Genomic DNA, 24,858 nt, shown 5'->3' with positions numbered 1-24,858 from the left:
CCTTGGAAACCCTTTGAGACGTTCTTCTCTGCCCTCCGAGGTTGCCATGGGTAGGAATCGATGGGACAGCACTGGGCTTGGCTCTTGTTTTGGACATCCACAGGTATAGGGGTTAGGAGCCCAACGCATACATGCCTCGAGGGGACACGATTTAATCCCTAACAGGCACCAAAAAAAAAAAAAAAAGGTCTTGGATTCTGACTTTCCAGGAAGGTAACTCAGGATGAAGATTAGTTTCCTGAGAGCATCTCATATTCCACATGAAATTACTAGCATCCTATCTCTAGGAGCCTTTGGCTGCAACCAACAGAAATAGACTTTGGCTAGCTCAAGCAAAAAAGGGCATTTATTTATTTAAATCATCTTATTGGGGGCTCATACAGCTCTTATCACACAATCCATACATCCATCCATTGTGGCAAGGATGTTTGTACATATGTTGCCATCATCATTTTCAAAACATTTTCTTTCTACTTGAGCCCTTGGTATAAGCTCATTTTTTTCTCTCCTTCCCCCACCCTTCCTTCCTGATGAACCCTTGATAATTTATATATTATTATTTTTTCATGTCATATGCTGTCCGATGTCTCCCTTCACCCACTTTTCTGTTGTCCATCCCCCAGAGAGGGGGTTATATGTAGATCCTTGTGATCAGTTCCCTTTTCTCCCCCCACCTTCCCCTTACCTTCCTGGTATCACTACTCTCATTATTGGTCCTGAGGAGTTCATCTGTCCTGGATTCCTTGTGTTTCCAGCTCTTATTTGTACCCGTGTACATGCTTTGGTCTAGCTGGATTTTTAAGGTAGAATTGGGGTCATGATAGTGGGGTGGGGAGGAAGCATTAAAGAACTAGAGGAAAGTTGTATGTTTCATTGGTGCTATACTTCACTCTGATTGGCTTGTCTCTTCCTTGTGACCCTACTGTAAGGGGATATCCAATTGTCTATAGATGGGCTTTGGGTCTCCACTCCACACTCCCCCTCATTTACATTGATTTGATTTTTTGTTCTGGGTCTTTGATGCCTGATACCTGATCCCATCGACACCTCATGATCACACAGGCTGGTGTGCTTCCTCCATGTGGGCTTTGTTTCTTCTCAGCTAGATGGCTGCTTGTTTATCTTCAAGCTGTTAAGACCCCGGATGCTATATCTTTTGATAGCCGGGCACCATCAGCTTTCTTCACCACAATTGCTTATGCACCCGCTTTGTCTTCAGCAATCATGTTGGCAAGTTGAGCATCATGGAATGCCAGGTTGTTTGAACAAAGTGTTCTTGCATCGAGGGAGTACTTGAGTAGAGGCTCATTGTCCATCTGCTACCTTAGTACTTAACATATAAATATATGTACATAGATCTCTTTTCCTATCACTTTATACAAATATGTTTACATATGTACATGCCTGTATTTAGACCTCTATAAATACCCTTTGCCTCCTAGTTCATTCCTCTATTTCCTTTTACTTTCCTCTTGTCCCACTATCATGTTCAGCCTTCATTCGGGTTTCAGAAATTCCTCTTGGCTACATTCCCCTTGATTAAGCCCCACCAGGCCTCCTACACCTTCCTTGCATCGATTTTCAGTCACTTGTTGTTCCCTTGTTCCTGGATTGGTTGACACTGCCCTTCCAAAAACAGGCAATTATTGTAAGGGTATGACTGGAAAGTTCACAGCCTCAAGGGATCATCTGAAAAACGAGGCACAGCAAGGCGAGACCCTGGGCAACAGAGCACTGTGGAGGAAACCTCCAGGGGACTCTGCTTTAACCATCTGCAGTGCCCAGCTGTCTTTACTCAAGATGCATGCTTGGGAGCGGGCTTGGGCCCACAGCCTGCCTCGATGAGGAGGGTAGGATTCTGTGCTTTGACAGCTCCACCCTCATCACACCAAGTCAGGAAAGGCCTTCTCCAGGTGAGGGACTGCTGAGCAGAAAAAGAAAGAAAACCAGATGTCCGCTTTAATAGCAGCCTCCACAAATGTATTTGAAACATGATTCAATTTTCCGAGGCTCAGCTTATACTTGACTCTAGGTGTAACTAATCAGATTGCTCTGTCCATACTAGCTGCTGGCAAGCTGAGGGCCAACTTGTGGCTCGTCCCCAGCAAGCATTTAGGGTTTCTATGTCTCGCCCTCCTCTTGGGTCTAGTTTATATTTTGGATGCTTCTTTTTCTTTTTCTCTAATATTTTGGGGGTTTTCTTTTTTTTTTTTTTTCTTCCTGGACTAAGGCTGGGTATTAAAAATGAGCAGATTATCTGTGACCCTGCAGGAATGTGTTGGAGTGTGATGCAAGGTTCATGTGGCCTGGGAGTTTTCCCATTGGAAGGGCTGGTGGTCTGGGAGCCAAAAGCTACAAAGACACAATGCGTGGCATGGGATCCCTGGAGTTCTCTACTTTTGAGGATTTCCCAGCAGCATCAGATGTCAAAACTTTAGTCCTGGTATGTCTAGGGGACTGCGACTTAGACCTACGGACCACTCTATGTCTATCAAACAGGGGAGTCTATGAGGAGAGAAAGAGCTCGTGCACACACAGGGAAGTCTGCGGAAGCGGCTTGGGGTTGGGCCCTGCTCTGGGGTTACTTTCCATGTGACCTCAGCTGAGCTCTCTTTCTGGAAGAGATGGCCCGAACCAAGAGCACCAAGGAACATTTGGCAGCGCCTCGGGGAGTTCAAGTGTGGCCAACAGCAACAGGTGCCAGGAAGGGGCCGCACAATTCTGGTGAACTTTCCAGAGTCACACGGCAGCATCAGGCACGGGTGTCTCAGAGGGAAGGCTGGGGTTGCAGAGAAAGGTGGGAAGCAGGTCTGCAGCCCTCCAAAGGACCGCCCCTCTTACTCTCTAATCCTCATGAAAGCTGCCTTTTCCTGCCTGAGCCCAGAGGTTAGGAGAGGCCTGTCGATGATATTCTCATCTGGACCTCTTGGTTGTAAAGAGCAGAGGCCGAACTCAGGCTAGCTTACCACGCAGCAGCCATTGTCTGTAAGAATATGAAAGACAGGTCACAGATATTTAGTGAGGTATCTGCCCTTCAGGGACCACAGCAGGGGATTCAGGACTGTGTCCACCTTCTCCATCCTGCAGGGGCCTCAGAAAGCTTTCTCACTTTTTAGTTTTTGTTTCGCTTTCTCACTTCTTGCATGTGGCCCAGCTCGGCAGCGGAGCCTCAGAGAACTCTCGGAGATCGGGGGCTGTGCTGGAGTTACATTCTGAAGCTCTTAGTATAGCCCTACTCCATGTGGCGTCTTGACAAACATCCAGCCTCCATGTGTGTCTGAAGTGACCACTAACCAGCAAGATGATTGCGTAGCCCTGGTGGTGTACTAGTTACAACTTGGACTAGTCACTGCAAGGTCAGCAGTTCGAACTCACCAGCCACCCTATGGGAGAAAGACGGGTGACAGCCTCGGAAACCCACAGGGGCAGTTCTATGAGTAGGAATTGACTCGATGGCAGTGCGTTTGGTTTTGAGTTTGGGGGTGATGTAGTGGATTATGTGTTGGGCTGCTAATCTCAGGGTCAGCAGTTAGAAAACCCACCAACTGATCCACCGGAGAAGGATGAGGCCTCCCGCTTCCATAAAGATTTGCAGCCCTGGAAACCCACAGGGGCAGTTCTTCTCTTCTATAGGGTCACCGAATAGCATCGAACCGATGGCAGTAAGTTTGGGTGGGTTGGACTCGACAGGCTTCACCATAGGAGGCTGCCCCGGCCCCTCAGTGCACCTTCCCTACTCACTGAAGCTGCCCTTTGCCTCTGAAATACCCCAGCGAGTCTCTCCATCACAGGTCATCAAAGGCTACCCGTCCCTGAAGGCCTTACCCAAAGCCCGGCTCCCACAGGAAGGGCTCCCTGGAACTCCCCGCCTGGGTCCCTGCAGCCTCTGGCCTGCCTCAGAGTTACTGAGCCTCTTAGCTCCCCAGACTTGGTTGTTGCTGGCGGACCTCTAGCAGAGCTCCACCAGGGCCTGAGCGATGTGAGGGCTGCCACCAGCTCCGGTTCTAGTCACACAGAACTGGTGGCCTCCCCAACACTCCCTGGAACCCCCGAGATTCCGGGGGCCCCTAACTCATCCTGACACTTTCAGTTCTCTCTGCAAGCACAGAGTCCTCAACACCTTAGTTTTCTGCTGCCTCTTCCGCCGCTGCCCCTTCAGTTAGGGGGGGGGGGCTGTTTCCGAAGGGGCACTACCTTCTCCCTGATGTCCTTGGGGTGATAGTTTTCCTGAAGAACTGCCACTCCAGCCCACTGCAGCTCCAGGGGAGACAGCCTTCTCCCCAGCCCACTGGCTCCTCTCCTGAAAAAGAGAGGCCAGCGGTTATTGCTGACTTCCTCCCTCTGAGGAAGCCCGTCCACGTCTGGCTCCTTGCAGGCGGCCACAGCGGTCAGGGTGGGTGGGAGGCTGCACAGGGCAGAGGTCTGCCAGCCTGTGTGGAAAGGAGATCCTGGATGGCGCTCCCACAGGAAACCACTGGCAACGCCGAGGGTCGCAAAGGCGGATCCCAGCCACAGGGTTCAAAGTTTTATCGTGTGAATGCCCAAGATACCTCCAAGCTAGCTGGCAAGGGGTCAGGGGTGGGGTGGGGAGTTCGCTTGAGCAAAGCCAGGAAGGGGCACTGAGGGGTGAGGCAGCCTCTTGTGGCAAAGAGCTCCTGTGGCCCCTCGCCCCACTCCCCACTCCACTGCCATTAGTCCATTCCCATTCACTGGGACCCCAGAGGACAGATCAGAATTGCAACCATGGGGTTCTGCACAAAGTAGGTATCAAAATGTTTCCTCCCTCCAGCGATTTAAGAGCTGCCGCAGGGATTCTTGGTTTTGTTTAGAGGATCCACCCCACCCCCACCCCCCTTTCTTCCTCTGTGACTCCGTATTTGGATGGCTCCCTGAAAGAAACGAAGAGGCTGAGATCTGAGAACCAGGGGCTGGTGCCAGGCTTATCGCCTATACACGCCTGGGACCAGAGGCTTCGGTAGGAGCCCCCCACGGGGCCTGCCCACCTGTTCCGGGGCACTGCCACTGGGCCACCATGGCAACGCATGCCCCCTCAGATAGGGAGACTCCCAAGAGGCAGGGTCTCGCTTGCCCACCTCAGAATCCTTCCTCATGAAGGTCTGGAGGGGAGACGAACTTCAGGAGCAGGGAGAGATAGATGATAGGGAGCGGGGCGGGGACGCGGGGGCATCGCGCTGGGTCCTGTCCCCCTGGGGAGGTGGTGGGTGAGCAGCAGCCGCGTCTGCCTTCTCTGGGAAGCTGGCCACGGGCCCGAGCCCACAGAGCGGGGTGGGTCTGGGTCAGCCGCCCGGTTTGCATGTTTGCGTGGCTCTCCCGCTTAGCTCTGCTTTTCCTCGGCTGCCCCCGGCTTCTTCCGCAGCCGCGGTTGGCCACGGTCTCCCCTTCTTCACGCCACCTCGAAGGCGCCCTCCTCTGCGCTGCTTCTCACCTCCGCAGTCCCTGCCTCCCACCCACACTCCCAGGTCCAGAGTGCTCTCTTCCTCCCTGGTTTGCTCAGCTCTGCCGCCCCGCCTGCCTTTTGTCCCCCACCCCCACCCCGCCGCCTCAACTTCTCTCTTCCCTGCCTTCAGCTCCTTCCAAAAATATGCCATTTAACAGAAAGTTCCATTCTCACAGCCAAGGTTATTTTCATGCATTTCCCCAGTTCGAGCATCACACAGGAATGCCTGACATCATCCCCACAAGTGAATCCAATGGGCACCAGCCTCCCCCCACCCCACCCCCTCACCCCGCGACTTGCTGTCCTGACTCTGTGCAAGCACATTCCCCTTCCTCCTGGGAGGCCTGCACCACCACCCCCCCCACCCCACCCCCAGGAGGACGGTGTAGTCATCAGAGCCCGGGCTGGTTCTGGGGTGGGGGTGGGGCTCCACTTTGCTGCACCTCCGAGTCCCCTGGGGAGATTTACCGGCCCGCGGCCAGGGTGGCAGCCCACACTGGGTCACTGAGACGGGGAGGCGCGCCTGGGCCGGGAGCCAGACCCAGGTGCTCTCGAAGACCATGCGGGCGGTCCCCGCGCGCAGCAGCGTCTGGGAGCCCCGGCTGCCGGTCTGTCTTCAAGAGGGTGGGAGCCTAGGGGATGAACCTGCGGCGTTTGGGGCCCAGACCCAGTCCTCGGCGGGGCCGCGCGGGAAGCCCTGCTCTGAGAAGCGGCGTGGAGCCCAGGAGGCCGCCGCCCGCGACGGTGAAGGGTGATGGCCCGAGCGCAGCCTCCGCTCTCCGGGGAGGCGAGGGCCTGTCCCGGCTCTTCCTAGGGAAGAGCCAAGTGTCCCCGCCGCTCCTAGGCCGCCCTGACGCCTGAGCCAGAGAACAGCTGGCCAGGTGCTGCAGCTGGGCCGGGGGCTGCTTGAGACGGACCTCTGTGGACTCCCACAGCGGGGCTCCCCAGAAGAAAACGCTTGCTCATCTCTCCCTAAACCCCAGGCCGCCGTGGGGCGCCCCCCTGGCCCTTGTTCAGTTCCCATCTCTACGGGCGTCTGGACAGTCCCACCCTACCAGCCTCTGCGACAGGCTGATGCCAGGACGGTTCTCAAATACGTCCCAACCGCTGGGGAGAGGGAGGCTTGGTTAAAGCAGCCCCAGGGCCGCCCAGGGGCCTCAGGCGGCGTGGGCGGGGCCTGAGGTTTGCACCGTGAACTTGTGCCCAGGTGCTGCCCTGCTGTCCTCGGAGAGCGCACTGGCAGAGAGGTCATGGACCTCCTCGGTCAGCTGCAGAGAGGGGGAAATGGCGTGGGAATAAATCAAAGGGGGCAAAGGGAAACCTGACAAGGCCTGGCCTTTTGCAGGCAGGCAGGCCTCTATTTGGTTTCCTCCGCCATGGGGCCGCGGACGTGGCAGGCTGCGCAGTGTGTCTGCCCCGGGCACGCTCCATGAATCCTCACGGCAAGTGGGGCAGCCAGTCCACGCAAATCCCCGGAGCAACGTATCTCGTAGCTTGTGAGACGCTCAGGAACTCCACGCCACACAAAAGGATTGATTTAGTTGAAATTCCCCAAGCCCCATGTCCGAAGCTCTCCAAAAACACCAGCAAACTCACTGCCATCAAGTCGGTGCCTATAAACTCCCCTGTGCGTTTCTGGACGAACTCTTTACTGGAGTAGAAAGCCCCATCTTTCTACCTCGGACCGGCTGTTAGGTTAAAATCGTTGACCTTGCAATTAGCCCCACATGTAACCACGACATCACCAGTTCTCCTTAGCTCTATTCGGAATAAAATAGACACCTCGGAGCCCCAGGCCTTCTTGGTGCTTCTTGTCCTACAGGATGGCAGGCATGAAACAAGTGGTTATTATAGAGGCGTAAGCGTTAGAAGCACAAGGTGCTGCAATGGAAGCGGCGTTTCTATTTACACCCACCGCTTCCTTCCTTGGACGGGGCATTCTGTTCTGCTAGCTTTGTACCAGATTATCAATCTCGGGGAGGTGGAATTCACCCCCACTCAGCTTCCAGTTAGAATGTGCTTCCAGCTGTGCTCACCTGGGTGTCGACCCACACAACCATTTAAACCAGCGGTTCTCAGCCTTCCTAATGCCGCGACCCTTTCATACAGTGGCTCATGTGGTGGTGACCCCCCAACCATCAAATTATTTCCGTTGCTACTTCATAACTGTCATTTTGCTACCGTTATGGATCGATAATCCCTGTGAAAGGGTCGTTCGACCCCCAAAGGGGTCGTGACCCACAGGTTGAGAACCGCTGATTTAAAACAAAAGGTTAAATGCTTCAGCGTCTTTCCTGCTCGTGTTGTTTAAATTAAGATGAATTTTCAGTTTCCCCAAATGGAAATTTAATGGAAACAGTCTGGCTGGGAGTGTGGGGGCTGCTGTCATTCTGTCTCCTAGAGGAGACAGAATTCCATCCCAGAGCGGGCAATATACTGGTTCAATGTGAATAAATAGCTCAGCTGACAATTCTGGCAACTCCAGGAAACCATAAACTGTGGCGAAATGCATCCTGTTATGCCCTGAGACCAGCCGCCAAGTGAGTGGGTGAGCTCTGTGGCCACGACGGACACTGACCAATGAACCTCCCATCGCAAAGCTTGTGTCCAGTTCATTTTAATCTCTAGGTTGACCAGAAATCTTACCCTCTTCTGGAAATTACTCTCTGTGGGGACAGAGGGATGGTCACAGAGAGCCACATGTCTTGGAGGACAAAGACTTTGGTTCACCTGCATAGTTTCTCATAGCTCAGTGGTGATGTTTGTACAGGATTTAGAAGAGGTGGCAAACGTTTAAGTTTAAGCCTTTAGCCCACTGCCTACCTAGGGGAATGTGGCCCAATAATGCAGGCTCCAGGGGGTGCCTCGGCAGCGATGTCTGTGACCCCGGAGGAAGTTAGCAGGCCTGGCAGGAACGGAGAAGCGGGCCTGGCTGTGGATGCTCTCCAGTCTTCCTTCGTGACTGGTTGATGTCTGTAGAACTATGAACGATGCCTGTGCAACTGGAACGAATATGGTCTAGTTCAGGTTTACAAGGTCCCCTCATCTAACGCATAGGTTTGGGGAGTGGTAATACTGATAAAAGCTTATCTTACAGGAAGATCCATTTATTCACACGGTATGTTGCATTGGTTTTAAAAATACGTCCTTCGGTGCTGGACTGACGCATTTCAATTTTCAAGTTGGAGATGAAAGACTTCACATATCAGCATCTCTCAGCTCTTTATCATCCAGGTCCACACAAGCAGTCCATGCTTCAATGCAACCTTTGCAAGGATGGTAGAGTCTGTGATCACAAAAGGAGGCAGGGGATGCCCCTGGGGGATGAGCTCTTGGACATGGGCAGAGTGGGAGGGTTGGCAACGTTTGGGGCTTTTAAGCAGTAGACGACACAGCTTGTATTCACCCCACTGGGTGGGTCCAACTGGAGGATCATAAGGGGACAGAAAAGCAAGGCGGCAACCCAGGAGGGCCTCAGCATGCAGTCAGCATTGGGCGGGCCTTTCCTGAGGGAATGAGTTGTCCTCAAGAAACCCCCCAGCCCTCTTGCCCCGTGCATCTTAGTTACTGCCCCTCCTTCACGAACATGCATCCACACCCTGGGCCAGGTTTCTTCCTCTCCACCTTGTCTTCTGTGGGCATCCTTTACGGCTTCAAGGGAGAAGCGATGATGTAGTACAGAAGAATCATAATCAAGATGGACAGCTTCAAACCTCTGCTCTGCTATGTACTAGTTGTGAGATCTTGTCCAAATTACTTAATCACTCTGTGCTTACGTTGTCATCTGTTATATGGATTTTCTGCATTTTGAGGGAGCTGTAAAGGTTACATGAGCTAATGTCTTTGTTGTTGTTGTTCGGTGCCTTCGAGTTGGTTCCAACCCATCGGGGCCCTGTGTCCAACAGAAGGAAACACTGCCCACTCCTGTGCAGTCCTCACAAGTGTTCTTATGTTTGAGCCCAGCGATACAGCCCCTGTGTCAGTCCATCTTGCCCAAGGTCTTCTCTTTCCCTCCCCCGCTACTTTACCAAACATGACATCCTTCTCCAGGGACTGCCCCAGGAAGGTTTCCAATAAACATTGATGATTAAAGAAGGGACCGATTCTCTCTCAGCAATTCTACAGATCACACTGAATGGATGTGCAGGAGGGAAATATGGTAAGCAAGAGATTGGCAGTGATCTAAGTTTCTAACAAAAGAAGAGTAGCTGTAGAACTTTCAGAGAGCATGCTAGTATGACCCTCCATTATGGTACTGTGCACTGTGAAACCCAGATGTCAGCTGGGCTGTCCCTTGAGATCCAATTGGCTGGAACTGATTTCCAGATGCAGGGAAGTCCCAGTGGACAATCCCGTAAGGTTTTGGCAGCACCGTGTGGAGGAGTTGTATTTCCTTTACTCATTTCTGTTGCTTTCACGGACTCTTCAGTTTGTGAATGATATTGTAGTACTTCTTGGTAAAATAGAGGAGCAGCGAAATAGAGGCAGGCCCTCGACAAGATGGATTGGCACAGTGGCTGCCCCAGTGGGCTCCACCGTAAGAACCATTGTGAGAAGGGTACAGAACCAGGCAGTGGGTCATTGTTATGCACAGCATCACAACCAATGCAACGGCACCTAACAGTTGTTGACAGGCTTCGTTCTTCACTAACTAGAGCACACTAACCCCCTTCTCCATTCCTTCACACCCCCAAATTTTACTCACAAAAGGCTGCAACAGGCTTTTACTGAAGATTTGGAACAATGAACAGGATTTGCATTTTAGCACCACATTTATCCCCCAGACCAACCGAACACACTTCTAACTCATAGTGGCCCTAGAGAGGATTCCTGAGGGTTGTAAACCTATGAAAGCAGACAGCCTCATCTTCCTCCATGGAATGAGTAGTGGGTTTGAACTGCTGACTTTGTGATTAGCTGTTTAATGCTTGCCCAATAATGCCACCAGTTCTTTGTCAAAATTCTTTTACCATACTGCCACCAGGGAGCTCAGTTCCTCATGAGCGTCCTCACTGGTTAGCCACGCTTCCAGTTACATGGCCTTGATCCAGCTCCTCTTCTCTGCTGCTCAACGCTGCCCCGTGGCTCCTTCTCTGCTGACTTCCCTGAGAGCAGAGACGATGTGGGGTTGCCTTCCAAAAGAGAGGATCTCACTTTCTAAATAAATCTCTTTAGTTTTTTTCTGAAGCAATTATGATTTGGCTGTGTTTCTTTGTACTTGATGTTACTGTAGTTGTGTCTTTATACACCTGGCTCCAGAGGTCCGCTGTGAGCTCCTAATGTGGAGGCCTTGGAGGCCTTGGAGGCAGAGCAATCACTGCCACTCCTCCTCTGAAGTCATAATGGAGGAGGACAGAAGACCAGGTTAAGAACCCATGTGCTATAGGTCACAATGGCAGAAAGGTGTAAACAACCTAAATATTCATCAGCGGATGAATAGATCATCAGAATGTGGTACATACCAGGGATCTTCAAAAAGTTTGTGGAAAAATTCCATTATCTCTTAACTCTGTTTTCCCATGAATTTTTTGAAGCACCCTCATACATTTAATGGGATACTAAGCCATAAAGGAAAATGATTCCTGTGGTGACGTGGAATCACTTGCTATGACTCTTCCATCCATAGTCTTTGTAACTCCACCCAGTGATTTGGTGGCAGCAGATAAGTAAGGTGTGGTGAAGATTGGTCACATTCCTCTTATACTCACATCCCTCTGAATATAAAAGAGCCATCGCAGAAGCAGGAAGAAAAGGAACCCCACAGCCTCTAAGAAAGAAGAATCACCAGCATTATGTGTGAGATCCCTGCCTAAAGTAGCAGGTCTTGAAGGTCCTTACCAGAGGCAGCGGACTACAGGCAAAGACCATGAGACCAAGCAGAGGAGCCACAGTGAGACCATGAGACAGAGTGAAGTGGCTAAGGCACCACGTGGCTGAGAGGCCAAGGACCAGAGAGAGAAGTAGTTGCCAACATGGCTGAGAAGAGTACCACTGTGGATGAAAGGGCTGTATCCTTCATTGTTTCTGATCCTGACTTGTGGTAATCTGTGAACTTCACAAATAAACCCCCATATCATAAGACTGTGAGTTCTGTGTGGCTGTTGCAATCGATTATGGAGCCCAGCAGAGAAGTAGCGTGCCACGGGAGGGATGGTTGGTGTCAGAAGAGGATGAAGAAGGATGGAGGGTGGAGGTGTGTCTGACCTCTGCCTCAGAGCAGTTGTCCTTGGGCAGACAGACTTGGATTCTCCTTTCCCCTTGTATAGCCAGAGGAGGTATGACATGGTTCCCACACCATTTCCTCAAATCTCCATACATGTACAAACATGATGATCCTCGAAAGCATTATACTAAATGGAATAAGTTACTCACAAAAGGACAAATACTGTATGGTCCTACTGGTATGAAATATGAGGGTATGCAAAGAATCTTGCTATTCGGGTTCTAGTTCATCCATGCATGGGTTTCTTCCAATGAAAATGTATTTTTTTTGAAAATGTATTTTAAACACATCTCTGCACTCAGTGGACAGCTGCAAACAAGTCTCTCAGCAATACACTTCCCTTTGTCTCAGGAGGGTGCCTTGAACGAAAGCTCTAACCCAAACAGTAGCTTCTGAGGGGATCTGCAAGGCCAGGGAAACTCAAGGCAGAGAGGGCAACTCAGAGGATTATGGCACCGTTTATGGGGGATTCCCCAGGGAATCCCGATAGACTTTTTCAGAGGACACAGGACAACCATCGGGCATTATGATGAAGGCCTCATTGGTGACAAAGAGGCCAGGAAAGTTGTGTTTTCCAAGCTCATTCTTTGAGGTACGGATTGTCGTATGAGAATTTCAGTGGGAAATGACATTCCCACTCTTCAGTACTGGTCTTGCCCCGAGACATTTTTCTGCTCCCCAAACTTAAAGCATAGTAAAAAGGAATAAGTGCTGCTGTTTTAGTATGACATATTCTTCAGGAAAGGGTTAAGGATGGAGCCATTGCCTTCAGAAGTATGTAGACCTAAACAGGTGATGCTGAGAAACAATAGCTTGACATTTTAAAATAAAGGTTTCTATGACTTTGGGGCATTACTTCTTGACTTAGTCTTGTAAAGAATAGGGAAACGCATACAGCTCAAAGTTTATTAGTGGTTACCTGGAACAAGAGGAAGGGCGAGCGAGCGAGGCATGCTATTGCTTCTCGGGCACATTGTTTCTGTTAAGGGTGATGGGAAAATCCGGAAATGAATAGTGGTGATGTGGTTGCCCAACACGATGAACACGGCATTGAGCTGTACGTGTAAGAAACTGTTTCAATGGTAATTTGTGTATACATATATCTTTACCACAACTAAAACAACACAAGTTCAATTGCCTGTGTCAGTTGCAGTAGTCAGCCTCCGGCCTGTGGTGAAAAGCTGTCCATTCCTGTGTCCTCCCATGAACACGTGGGGAGTGGACCACTGTGATCCACTGAGTGAATTTTGGAAGTGGATTAGTGGACCTTTCTTCCTAGCCCATCTCCAGAAGCTCGGCTGAAACCTGTTCAACATCATACTGTGTACCCACCACTGATAAACGGGGGGTGGTGGTGGTGTGCATGTAATTAGCTGCTGGCCGGGAGTTGAACCTGAGTATCAACTTGATGGTACGAGTGTGTCTCCTACATGGAAGGCAAACATTCTCCCACTGAGTCACCACTGCACCCACACTATGACCAGCTATGCAGCCACTTAGGAAAAGGGCTGAGGACTGTAACAATCCAGGTAGCGCACATACAGCGGTTTCTGAGGCAGACACTAGGTCCTCAGCATGTGGCTGCGCTAGCTCCTCCTGGCTGGTCTTTTGCGGTCAGATTGTGGCGGCGACAGGCTCCATGCAGCGTGAACGTGCCAGGGAAGAGCAGGGAAGAGGCTTCTGGTGAGGCTGGATGTGTGACTGAGTAACCCAATTCCTGACACAGGAGGACAAAGTGTGAGTTTTCAGATATTTTTCCCTCCCTCCGTTCATTAAGATTGTCATTCAAGCATCTTGACCCCATAAAGGACATCTCTAATTAGGCAGGCTGGAGGGAAGAGTAAAAAAGGCTCAGTTGTCTTGTAAAACCATTTTAGGCCTCCCTTCCCATTACCCCTGGTAGCATAGTGGGTTGGGTGTTAAGCTAATAACAAAAAGGTTGTCGGATCAAAATCTAGCTGTTCAAAAGGACAAAGATGGAAACCCCAGGGAGCGGTCGGTCCCACTCTGCCCTATAGGATCACTATGAGTTGAAATCCAGTTGATAACAATGGAGTTTTTTCCTGAGTCCTGGTGGCATAGTGGTTACATTTTAGGTTGCTAACCACGAGACAAGCAGTTCAAAATCACCAACCACTCCACAGGAGAAAGATGAGGCTTTATTAAACTGGCATTCCATGATGCTCAACTTCCCGACATGATAGCTGAAGACAAAGCGGGTGCATAAGCAAATGTGGTGAAGAAAGCTGATGGTGCCCAGCTATCAAAAAATATAGTGTCTGGGGTCTTAAAGACTTGAAGATAAACAAGTGGCCATCTAGCTGAGAAGCAACAAAGCCCACATGGAAGAACCACACCAGCCTGTGATTATGAGGTGTTGACAGGATCAGGCATCAAAGAACAAAAAATCTTATCCATGTGAATGTGAGGGAGTGTGGAGTAGAGACCCAAAGCCTATATATAAGCAACTGGATATCCCCTTACAGAAGGGTTGCGGGGAGATGAGCCAGTGAAGGTACAGTATAGCAACGATGAAACACCCAACTTTTCTCTAGTTCTTTAATGCTTCCCCTTCCCCCCACTATCATGATCCCAATTCTACCTTACAAATCCGGCTAGACCAGAGGATGTATACTGGTACAGACAAGAACTGGAAACACTGGGAATCCAGGACAGATAAAATCTTCAGGACCAATAATGAGTAGTGATACCAGGAGGGGAAAGGGAAGGTGGGGGAGAAAGGGGGAACCGATCACAATGATCTACATATAACCCCCTAAAAGTGGGTAAAGGGAGACATTGGACAGTGTAAGATGTGAATGGATTGTGATCAGTTGTACGAGCCCCCAATAAAATGAATTTTTAAAAGTTGGTGTCTTGGAAACCCACAGAGGCAGTTCTACCCTGTCCTATGGGGTCTCTAAGAGTCAGCAATGACCTGATGGCAGTCAGCGAGAATGACTAAAGATTGAAGATTCATCTGGGGATTTTCTATATAGAAAGCAACACAAGGCAAGGTTAAAAACTCTTTATTTGATAGACAAAGAATAGGTCTCGCATCATAAGGAGTTGCTTGCAAGGATCCAACTGTGTGTAGCATTTCCTTATGCATTTCAAACCAACAAACGTTAAAGGCAAGAGTGGTACATCTTTCCTGAAAATCTTTACCACCTTCTTAGCACACAGAGGGTACCACCTTAGCGAGCACTCCCGGGGAAGCAATACTCCTGATAACACAAGCATTTCCCGAGGCCCCCCTACTCCACAGCCGAGGCCCCATTGGCCTGAGCCCCACTGACTAGCCAACCTAATGAAAACCACCTTCGTGGGAGGAAGCTCTCTAAGGCCAGGAAGGGTGCATAGTTTTCATTGAAAGACCTGATTTAGGAAGAACCTCTCTCCTGGTGACTGCCCTGGAAATGACTGACCGAGTGAGATGTAAAATGGCCTAATATACAAGGGAGCTTCAAAAGGCTCATGGAAAAATAGAATTAAATGATAATGGGAGCTTCCCACAAACTTTGTGACGACCCTCTGCATACATCTGAAAATCAACCCACTCATCTTGATCTGAGGCGCCTGGTGGGGCGGTGGATAAAGTGCTTGCAGCTAAATGAAAGGTCTGTGGTGTGAACCCACCCGCCAAATGCCAACAGATGTGGCAGTCGGCTTCCATCAAGGGCTACAGTCTGGGAATCCCACGGGCAGAGGGTCTTAGAATGGACTTGCAGTGGGCTCATCTCCATTTGGGATTAGTATCCTGGGTAGAATGCCAAGTTTCCTGGTTCATTCACTTAACTAATCACACTTGTCCACAAGGCAAATGGCACAAGAAATGGTGCTTGTGGATCTTTATATTCTTCTTGGCTCCCAAGCCTATTGATACAAAGAATGCCTTTACAGTTTGTCAACCAGTTGCTGAGAATGGTGCCCACTACGTGACAGAGGACCAGCTTCTCACATCAGCCCCGTCTTAATTTCACACCTTCCAATGCACAGGGCACATAACGCAGATGCCAGGACCACCAGCTCAAAGTTCTAGTCTTATCCCAAATACACTTTGATTTCAGTTTTAAGTTATCACAGCGCACATTCTCGATTCTTTTTTTCCAGGTGTGAGAAAGCCGCAGAGGAGAGTTGCTTTATGTGCATAGTAATCTTAGGGATCCAGCGGCCTCTTGGGAGGGTTTTTAGGGAAGGACAAATCCATCGCAACCCCTCCACCTCTGGAGGGGCGAAAAAAGCCTAAAACCATCCAGGAATTTCCCTCCTCCTAAAGATGTTATCAGGAACAGGAATGAAAATATTCTGCATTTCATTCTCTTTTAGGCTTTCCTCTCCTTTTTAAAATAAATGTTATACATTGTCTTCACATTAGAGGACTGATTCTATTGCTTGGAGATGAAAATGACGCAGGGCTGTGGAAATCCTCGTTTCGGTAAAGGATTTTTATTTCATTCAGTAATGGCTAAGGAGTCCCTCCACGGATGGATGGTAATGAGCTCCTCTGGATTCTGACGAGAGCCGTGGTGCTCATCAAACTGCGCATGGTACGGCAAGGTCACCCTTGCAGCTCAGTTCCTACAGGCCCGCCGCAGGGAGCGGAAGCAGCCTACCAGGCCGCACCGGGCAGCGGGCTTTCCTGGGTAGAAGTGCCCTCGAGGTCAGACTGAGAGTGGGCTTCCAGTCTCACTCTGTCTTTCAGGCAGTGTAAAGTGGTTGCCTCCAATATGTTGTTAGCAAGTCAAATACAAACGTCACATCCCTCTCTCCCAGCTTTGTAATGTGTCTGGCTCTTTCACAAACTGAATTTGGGGGTAGGGAGCGCACTCCAAACAGCAAGTATCACAAAATGGCTCAAGCATGAGTGTCGCAAAAGGGGAAGCGAATTCTGGCATTATTCACTCTCAACACCACAGCAGTAGGGCCTTACCCGAATCTCACTGCTGAGGCTGCTGGGATGGGCACCCAGCAGCAAGAAATGGGCAAGGAGCTTTAACCAGGACTCTCTTTCAAAATGGAAAAAAAAATTGGAAAAATCTATTTGAATCGCAAGTCCCTTGTTTAATCAGCAGAATGACTCATATGGCACTGTTGCTTTCAAAACCCTCCATGCTACTTGCTTAACACGAAGTGGCAAAGAAACAAAAGCTTTGTGTTAGAGTTTGTAGTCTTAAAAATAAATAAAAAGTTAGAAGATGCTCAAAGCTTTCATAATCACAGGGATTTTTTTTAAAACTTGTGAGCACATAAATTCCACTCAACAATCTAATGTAAAGTTTCTACAGTGAGAATGGCAAGCAAAAAACATTTGTTCCAAGACCGATTCTTTTGCCAATGCTGAACTTTGGGTCCCTGTATTGCCGGGCTGCAGGTGGGCGTGTTACCCCCAAGGGAAGAAGCTCTGAACTTCTCACTCAGTAGTTAGCACGGAGAAACACCCACTCACTCACTCACAGTAAGTATAAAATGCTGGACGTGTCTGCACCAGCACCTGCTAGCAGTGTGGTATTGTCATCCCCGAGAGCACAAGGCCGGCCACCACGGGCAGGGGGCCCTCCCCCAGGAGTCTCTCCTTTTCTTACAAGTGTGCACAATCCCATTTCAAAAATTAATAAATTAAAAAAATATATACACGCCTCCCCGAAAAAAAACCTCTCAGCTGCAATTCTTCCAAAAGCAGTCCTGCTCCCCAAATTAAGCCAAAGGGGAAGCGTCATTTCTCAGTCTAGCACAGCAGCTTCCCGCTTCCCACAGGCTTGGTGGAAGACACTTTACAACCCAAACTCTTACTGTGCCAAGCCATCAGTGAGAGTTTTGATAGCAATGACAAAAAGAATACTCTGCACTTGTACTCCTGACACTTTCTGGGGGGAGGCCGGGAAGGAATCTTCTTCCCTCTTGCCAGAAAGAGCACGTCGTCCTCAGGAACAAATGGCAGTGGGCAGAAGGGTCAGCAGTGGCAAGAGAAGGTGCGGCCTCCTGGCTGCATCAGGTCATACTTTGTGGGCACAGCACAGCCAAAGCACCTGCCCGGTCCTTCTAGAACCGCCTGCTCTTTGGTTGTGTGACTCCTCCTTGACCTTCAACCCCATGTTCCATCTGCTGACAGAGGCAGTACAGAGGGCTAGCAGGACATGACTGACGCACAGGACGAGGAGAGGGTGGAGGGCTCAGAAGGAGAAGTAAAGGGCTAGAGAGCAGGGGTCCACACAACAGGTCTTGTTGGGCCACTCAGTGCAGCGCAGAGGAGGCCTCTCCGCTCATGACCACTCTGTGCACACCTTGTTGGCATCTTCTGTGATAACTCCTGGTGGTCCCAGCAGAAGGGGGCAGGGTGGGGGCACCCGTGTTGCCACTGCCTACGAGCCATGGCCACAGCTTCGTTTGGCTCGGGCCCACTACTCCTTGGCGGCCATCAGAGAGAGAAGCGCGGTCCTGAGGGGCTGGGGTGGGGGGTGGGGGGTTTCCTGAGGTCAGAGGGGAGTACAGGGCTGACTCCAAACCCGCTTGTGCGGTGGTTAAAGAGGCGGCCAATGAACAGTGTGCAAAGCACAGATGACCACGTCCTGGAGCCCTCCCGCCGCTTCTGCCTCCTCACCAGTGCTGTGGTCTTGGTCTTTCTGTGCATGCAAATGCAGATCAACGCCCCATGTTTTAAACACATGTGTTCATGGAGCCATCTCCTTTTCAAAGCCCACCACGAACCCTTCCTTTCCAGTCCATTCTCCCAACTTTGCTATTTGCCCTTTTCCCACAGCAGCCTGAGAGGTGAGCCACAAATGCCAGTCAACTTGACCAATGGGAGGTTTCCTCTTTTACTTACAGCTCCAGATTACTTAGACTCTTTGGGGGGGTACTTTTTTGGGGGTTTTGTGGGTTTGAAATGCACTTCCCAGAGGGGGGTTACATTAAAGGAACACCAAATCCAATCGGTGGACGCTCCAGAGCACTTGAGCTCAGCTGCGGTTTAAATGAAAACCACGGTTATCAATAAGTAAAATGGTTGAGGGGTGGTGGAATCTGAAAGAAGATGACACTTTAGATAAAACACAAAAACCAAGGCAGAGGGCCAAGCAGCTTACAAAGGCAGAGGGGAAAACCATGGACCCCAGGTAACACAAGAGAAGGTAGGGCGGAATTCGCCCCAGGAGAGATGCTGTTTACTTGTTTCTGAACTCCAGTGCCTTCCAAGTTGACGGGCGGACGGTGAAGAACAAAGCGTTCTCTCTCTTTCTGCCCTGTGGAGCCAGGCAGTCGTCAGCTGACCGCTGACAAGGCGGAAAGACCCGTTTCTCCCAGCCGCCATGGGTCTGGTGGAATGCCACTCTTAGTTTCCCAGAGGGACCCCAGCGCCCTACTGCAACGACTCTGGGAGGGTGCGGACTGTGTGCGTGGCCTCCGTGGCCACGGGAGGGGAGCCATAGAAGGTGCTGGTTTGATTCCTCTGCTGATCTCGGAGGTACGGGGGAACAGATGAGCTTTTGATATGCAGGATCCTGGTGTCCATCACCTGGCAGTCAATCTGCATCATCACTTCGTAGTCCTGCCCGTTGATCACGTTCTCTGCGGAGAAGACACACAGTTAGAGGTCAACAGAACAGGTGCGTGTCTCTGTCAGAAGCGTCAGTCTCGGGAGGACATAAGGACAGCCCTCATTGGCTTGGTAAGGGCGAGAACCACTGCACTGTTGGAGTTCATATCACAGACATGGTGTCTGTCTCTTACTCTTTCCCCACAGTCCATCACCAAGGGGAGGGCAAATGGGACTCGAGAGGGAGGAGGCCACTGGGTAGTAGAAGGGGTAAGAAGCCATCTTGCCCTTCAGCGATGGGAAAGAACCACTGTCGAGGCTCCGCACCACGGGAATGACAAGGAGCCCTGGGCCAAGATGGGGCCGATTCATCAGCACAGTTCTCACTTTACTGAGATTCCCAACTTCAAATGCATGGGTGTGCCTTCGGAGGGTACAGCCCTGTTCATGACTGACCAGCTTACACACCTGACACCACCACCACTTCCCTTCCGGGCGGCAGTCCTCTTTAGTTCCAGAGTGCTTGATTCCAGGAGAGAGATGAAGGCATTTCCAGTTCGGAAGTAAAGGGAGTGCAGTCTAGGACTTGCAGGTAAACTAAAGGCTTATTTTCAGAAGGGAACAGGAAAAGCATATGAAGTTGATGCTTAACAAAGATGTGGTCATTCATTATCCCAATTTAAATACACCGGCCCAGAAAACCACTTGCCATGGACTAGATTCTGATATATGACATCTTTGTGTGGGTCAGAGATGACCTGCACTCCACGGGGCTTTCGGTACCTGATTTTTAAGAAGCAAATCACCACGGAGGGTCTTTCTTCTGAAGTACCTCTGGGTAGATTTGAACCTCAAACCTTTTGGTTGGCAGCAGAGTGCTAATCAGACACACCATACAGACACATAACTACACTCTAAGCCTACTGCCTAAAACAGCAAAAACTCTTTCATTTAAGGAGAGTCACACTCTTCCCTCATTTGTAATTCTGGGTGGTCATTTTCCGAAAGTGAAACAAAGCTGGTGAGATGATAATAAATAGGTAAAGCTTTTCAAACACAACCCCGATCCCAGTGACAGACAAGACAACGTGTGAACTGGTGGGATGCGGGGCACTCAAGCGGGTGTTTCAGTTTGCACTTTCGAGCGAGGAGCTGGGCGGGGGGGACCTGAAAGAGCAGTTGCTGGCGAAGGCCTGGCCTGTTTAAGGAGAGGAGAGAGATCAAACGCCCGGCTTTGCTACGGCAAAGAACTGGATTCCAAAGGCAAACTCTAACCATTCCATTAGCCTCTCTTTTGTGTTGACATTGTGCAAGCCAAACACTGTAAATCTGGAGACAGAAAATCCAAAGTTTGACATTTGATCTTTCGATTCTTTTGTTATGTTTGGGAAAACTGAGCTGTGAAGCTGCTCAATTATGACTCTATGAAAGATTGTAGAGAGCATCTGATACAGGGTGTCTTAACCTAGGGTCTAATTCATAGGTGTCAGGGAGTCCCCGAAGTTCTCCCAAAATTATATGCAGAATTTTATTTGCATGTGTGTTTTTGTGGAAGAGACAGTTCAGAGACCCCTAAAACATCAGGAAATACTTGTCTGATCTAACGATCTATTAACTATCAACTATAAGTATCCTGAGCAGATGCTGAAGCTATCTATTTTAAAGCCAACGGAAGACATAATCCTTCCATGTCTATTGATCACTTTCTACTTCAACGCTTAAAATAGTTTCCATTGATGATAAATTTCCCATTTCAAGTCCTGTAAATCTCTTCACTTAGGATTTAAGCTAATTTCCTCCTTTTCCAGGCTTCGTGCAGATGAAGAACAGCTGGTGGTTGCTGCACAGTAACTAAGCCTGTGAGGCCGTTCTGTAAAGACGTTCCTCCGGAAACTTGAACTCCGTTGTGGCAAGCCCTGCCCTCTGCAATGGCTAGGAAATCATTTGCTTAGCTTAGAGAATTAGATCAGATGCCCAGAAGTTTGACGAAAAAATACATTTCCTCTCAAATGCTTTCCAAAACGTCGGAGCTAGAAGAAAAGCAACCTGCTAATGTGTTTGGAGCCATTTCATTCAGAACATGTGACTGAGTTCCGGTGTAGAGGCGCCATGCTAGCCATTTCCCGTTGGAACCCCGGGCTCTCTCTCCAGTTCAGAAAAACTGAAGGCCCGTCTGCTTGCGCATGTGTTGTGGCACAGAAGAGCAGATAATGGAAAACACATGGACCAGGGACATGCAATACACATTACTAATTTTTACTGCTTTCCTGGATTAACTCAGAATCCAGATGAGCGTTTAAGACCCAGACTGGGTTCTCTCAGCCCAAACCACCTGCAGAGGTCATTAGAGCCCGCGCCGGCCATGTTTACCCTGGTAACTGGAGTTCTTTAAGGCCGCTGGCATCCAGAAGGGATGCAAAGAGCAGGAGTCAAAGCTCAGGCATTTTGAGGGAAACGAACGCAGCAGCTGGATTCTGACACTCAGGAATGCCTACCCACTGCTGGATGGCACTGCCATCTTAAGCCCAACAAGGAAGACTCCAGGCAGACAGAAGGGGCTTCCAGACGTTCACTGGAAACACTCCACTTTCCATTCCCTTTATCCATGCAGGTTGGGAGACCCCCTCGGATGGTCTAGCTGACCTGAAGTAGCCTGAAGAATTCCAATACAAAGTAGTTAAATGGACATGGCGACACTCTTAGGCCACTCCGTGGGACCGTACAAAACAGTTATTGAGGCCCATCAGGACGAAGCTGTTTGGGTGGTTAGTGAGGACGCTCTAACACAGTGGTTCTCAACCTTCCTAATGCCGCGACCCTCTAATACAATTCCTCATGTGGTGGTGACCCCAGTCATAAAATTATTCTTGTTGCTACTTCATTACTGTCGTTTTGCTACCGTTACCCCTGTGAAAGGGTCATTCGACCCCTAAAGGGGCCGCAACCCACAGGTTGAGAACCGCTGCTCTAATGGTTTTACTGATAGGAGGGCAGCCTGAGCAACAGAGTGATTGATGACTGGTGGGCGGAACGCTGGCCAGCCTTTACGTGAAGGCTTGCAGCTCTGTTCATAACGACTGGCCCTGTAAAGGGCATCTTCAACTGCAGCCTATAATCTGCTCCCTACCCAAAAACAACAGAGCAGGCTCTCCCTGAGGAACGGGAATGTGGTGGTCTGGGTAGGACGGAGAGCAAGGGCAGAGATGATTGGAGCTGACGACCAACTGCCTGCTTTCCCTGAGGGAGCACTTGGCTTTCTGGGTCAGAGGGCCAGGCCCTGGTACAGAGAGAAAACACGAATGCCCATGGGTTTTCTGACAGGAGGGAACATGTAAACACCAGCCGGAGCTGTTCCCAGTGCGTTATGTGAAAAGAATGCTCAGCTGATCTTGCAAATGTATACCTAATGAAAAATGACAAGGGCAATTTGGCGAAATGGGACCCAGGAAGGTGGGGACGAGAGATGCTCGCCCTCCCGCATTGATCACGAGTGGTATACATATTCACGGGCTGCTGTCTTACTAGGTCTGGGGCCTTGCAAAATAAAGAGGGAAGATGAAACACCGCTGGGTGTCAGAGGGAAGAAAAGCAGCGACAGGCGAGCACCTCAAATTCTAAGTAAATGCAGCAAATTAAAAGGAAAAGAGATGGCTTAAAATGATTTTAAACACGAGCACGAAGCTGTGATTCTGTCTGCTCCGAAGGGTTGGGGAAGCCAGGAAGTATCTGGACGTTGGTGGTGGAAAAACTCTAGGCAGTGTGGAATTCTGAGTCGCCTGTAAACACACAATAACTGACTGATGACGGCCTGCCAAGACGCTGCTAGGCCAATCAAGCTGGGAGATGACTAACACACAAACCTTGACCATAAGCAGAAACAAACATCCAAAAGCTTCACATAAAATTTAATTTGAAAATGTGACAAGACTTGACCAACGCTTTGCAAAGAAGCCAACATGATACAGTTGATTTCCTCCCAGAATCAGTTATTAATCATAAAATGAGGTGTGTTTGCTCTGTCAGCTGGGTTGGGGCACAAGCCAGACTGTCAGATCTCAGATCTGTGCCTGGATCCCAGGGACTGGGAGGGGAGCAGGGGTGGTGGCGGTGATGTGTGTGTGTGTGTGTGTGTGTGTGTGTGTGTGTGTGTGTGTGTGTGGAGTGGGGTAGGGTGGGGTGTGTTTGTGTGTGTGTGTGTGTGTGTGTCTGGAGTGGGGTAGGGTGGGGAATGGGAGGTAGATAAAAACCTACCCACTCACGGCCCATAAAAGAGAACTTTAATGAGAACAAACAAACAGAAAACCAGAAGGGAAGGGAGGAGGTGGGCGTATAGCAAACCGTGCAGTGGTAAATGTCACATTTCTGCCATGGCTTCCATAAATTTCAGAAACTACATGCTACATGCCTCACCAATCTTATCCCTTACCATTTTGACCCCGAATCCCGGTTTTGACCGGCTTAAAATGCCATGTTTTGTATCTCTGCTTGGGGCACAGAAAGCTCTTTCTCCTCTCCTCCACACAGTCCAATTCTATGAATCCTTTAAGGCCCATATAACATCCTTAAACCAGAACCAAACCCACGGCCGTCCTGTCATTTCTGCTTCATGGCAACGCTACCGGGCAGGGCAGAACTGCCCCTGTGGGTTTCCGAGACTGTAAGTCTTTAGGAAATAGAAAGTCTCATCTTTCTCTCAAGGAGTGGCTGGTGGTGTCGAACTGCTGACCTATTAATGGTCAGCAGCCCAATGTATAACCACTATATCACCGGGGCTTCTTTCCCCATGTCCTTGGGCATACCAATATTGATCTTCCACTTTATAATCAGTATGCGTATGTGCTAATATTGAACTGTGTCAATAAAGGAGATTTGGCTCCTTTTACAAAAATGCTTGGCAAAGCTTGAGGTGGGTGAAACGTCCAGGAGCGTGGGTACTTGCTCATGTGCTGGGAAGAACAGCGAGAGAGTGAGTCACAATTGTGCTGCAGATGGAAACACATGATGTGCTTCCAGCTTGAAGTCGTTCTTGAGACAGAAGAGAGAACACATGCAGGGAAAACAGTTCCTAGCAACTGCCACGTCTGCGCTTGACAAAAAGAAATGAAATGCCGAGTTTCCCAAAGCGGGGAGATTTAGGGCTGGGAGTGTCTACAGGCAAAGAGGGAGGGAAGACAAGGGAGAGAGGGGGAAAGAGGAAAATCAGTTGAAGAGAGGAGGGGAAAAGATACACACACGTAACACAAAACAGATTTGTCTTAAATATTATAAGGGTGCCATACAGCCCTGGTGGTGTGGTGGTTCCTCACTGGGCTGCAGGCCACATGGCCAGTAGTTCAAAACTCCGTGGGAGAAAGACTGGGCTTGCTTCTTGCATTGAGTTGCATTTGTGAATGACAGCTACAGCTACAAGAAAAAGCTATATAAAATGTGCCTGTGCTTCTTCAAACGGGTTGATTATTTTATTGTGAAAAATCTGCTTTGCAATTTATTTATTTATTTTGGTTGATTTTTTAAAAATCATTTTATTAGGGGATCATACAACTCTTATCACAATAGTACACACAATTGTGTAAAACGCATTTGTACATTCATTGCCCTCATCATTCTCAAAACATTTTCTCTCCACTTAAACCCCCGGCATTA

The 24,858-nt window shown here is 49.6% G+C and overlaps 1 protein-coding gene across 6 annotated transcripts in view; it reads right to left on the bottom strand.

The window, feature by feature from the left end:
- Positions 1–14,694: 14,694 nt before the first annotated feature.
- ATF6 (activating transcription factor 6) overlaps positions 14,695–24,858 on the bottom strand; it is a 223,077-nt gene continuing 212,913 nt past the window's right edge. For 3 of the 6 annotated variants that reach the window (XM_045297890.1, XM_045297892.1, XM_045297891.1), the window contains exon 17: positions 19,259–19,819. In XM_045297890.1, coding sequence (XP_045153825.1) covers positions 19,599–19,819 — 221 coding nt within the window. In that variant the 3' untranslated portion in view covers positions 19,259–19,598. The other 3 variants (XM_045297893.1, XM_045297895.1, XM_045297894.1) reach the window with 2 other exon arrangements.

Source organism: Echinops telfairi, unplaced genomic scaffold, assembly GCF_000313985.2.
Source record: "Echinops telfairi isolate 266 unplaced genomic scaffold, ASM31398v2 ScPeMD7_7424;HRSCAF=8462, whole genome shotgun sequence".
Taxonomy (NCBI): domain Eukaryota; kingdom Metazoa; phylum Chordata; class Mammalia; order Afrosoricida; family Tenrecidae; genus Echinops; species Echinops telfairi.
The sequence above is the reverse complement of the archived record's forward strand: the minus strand, read 5'-3'. Positions and strand labels throughout refer to the sequence as shown.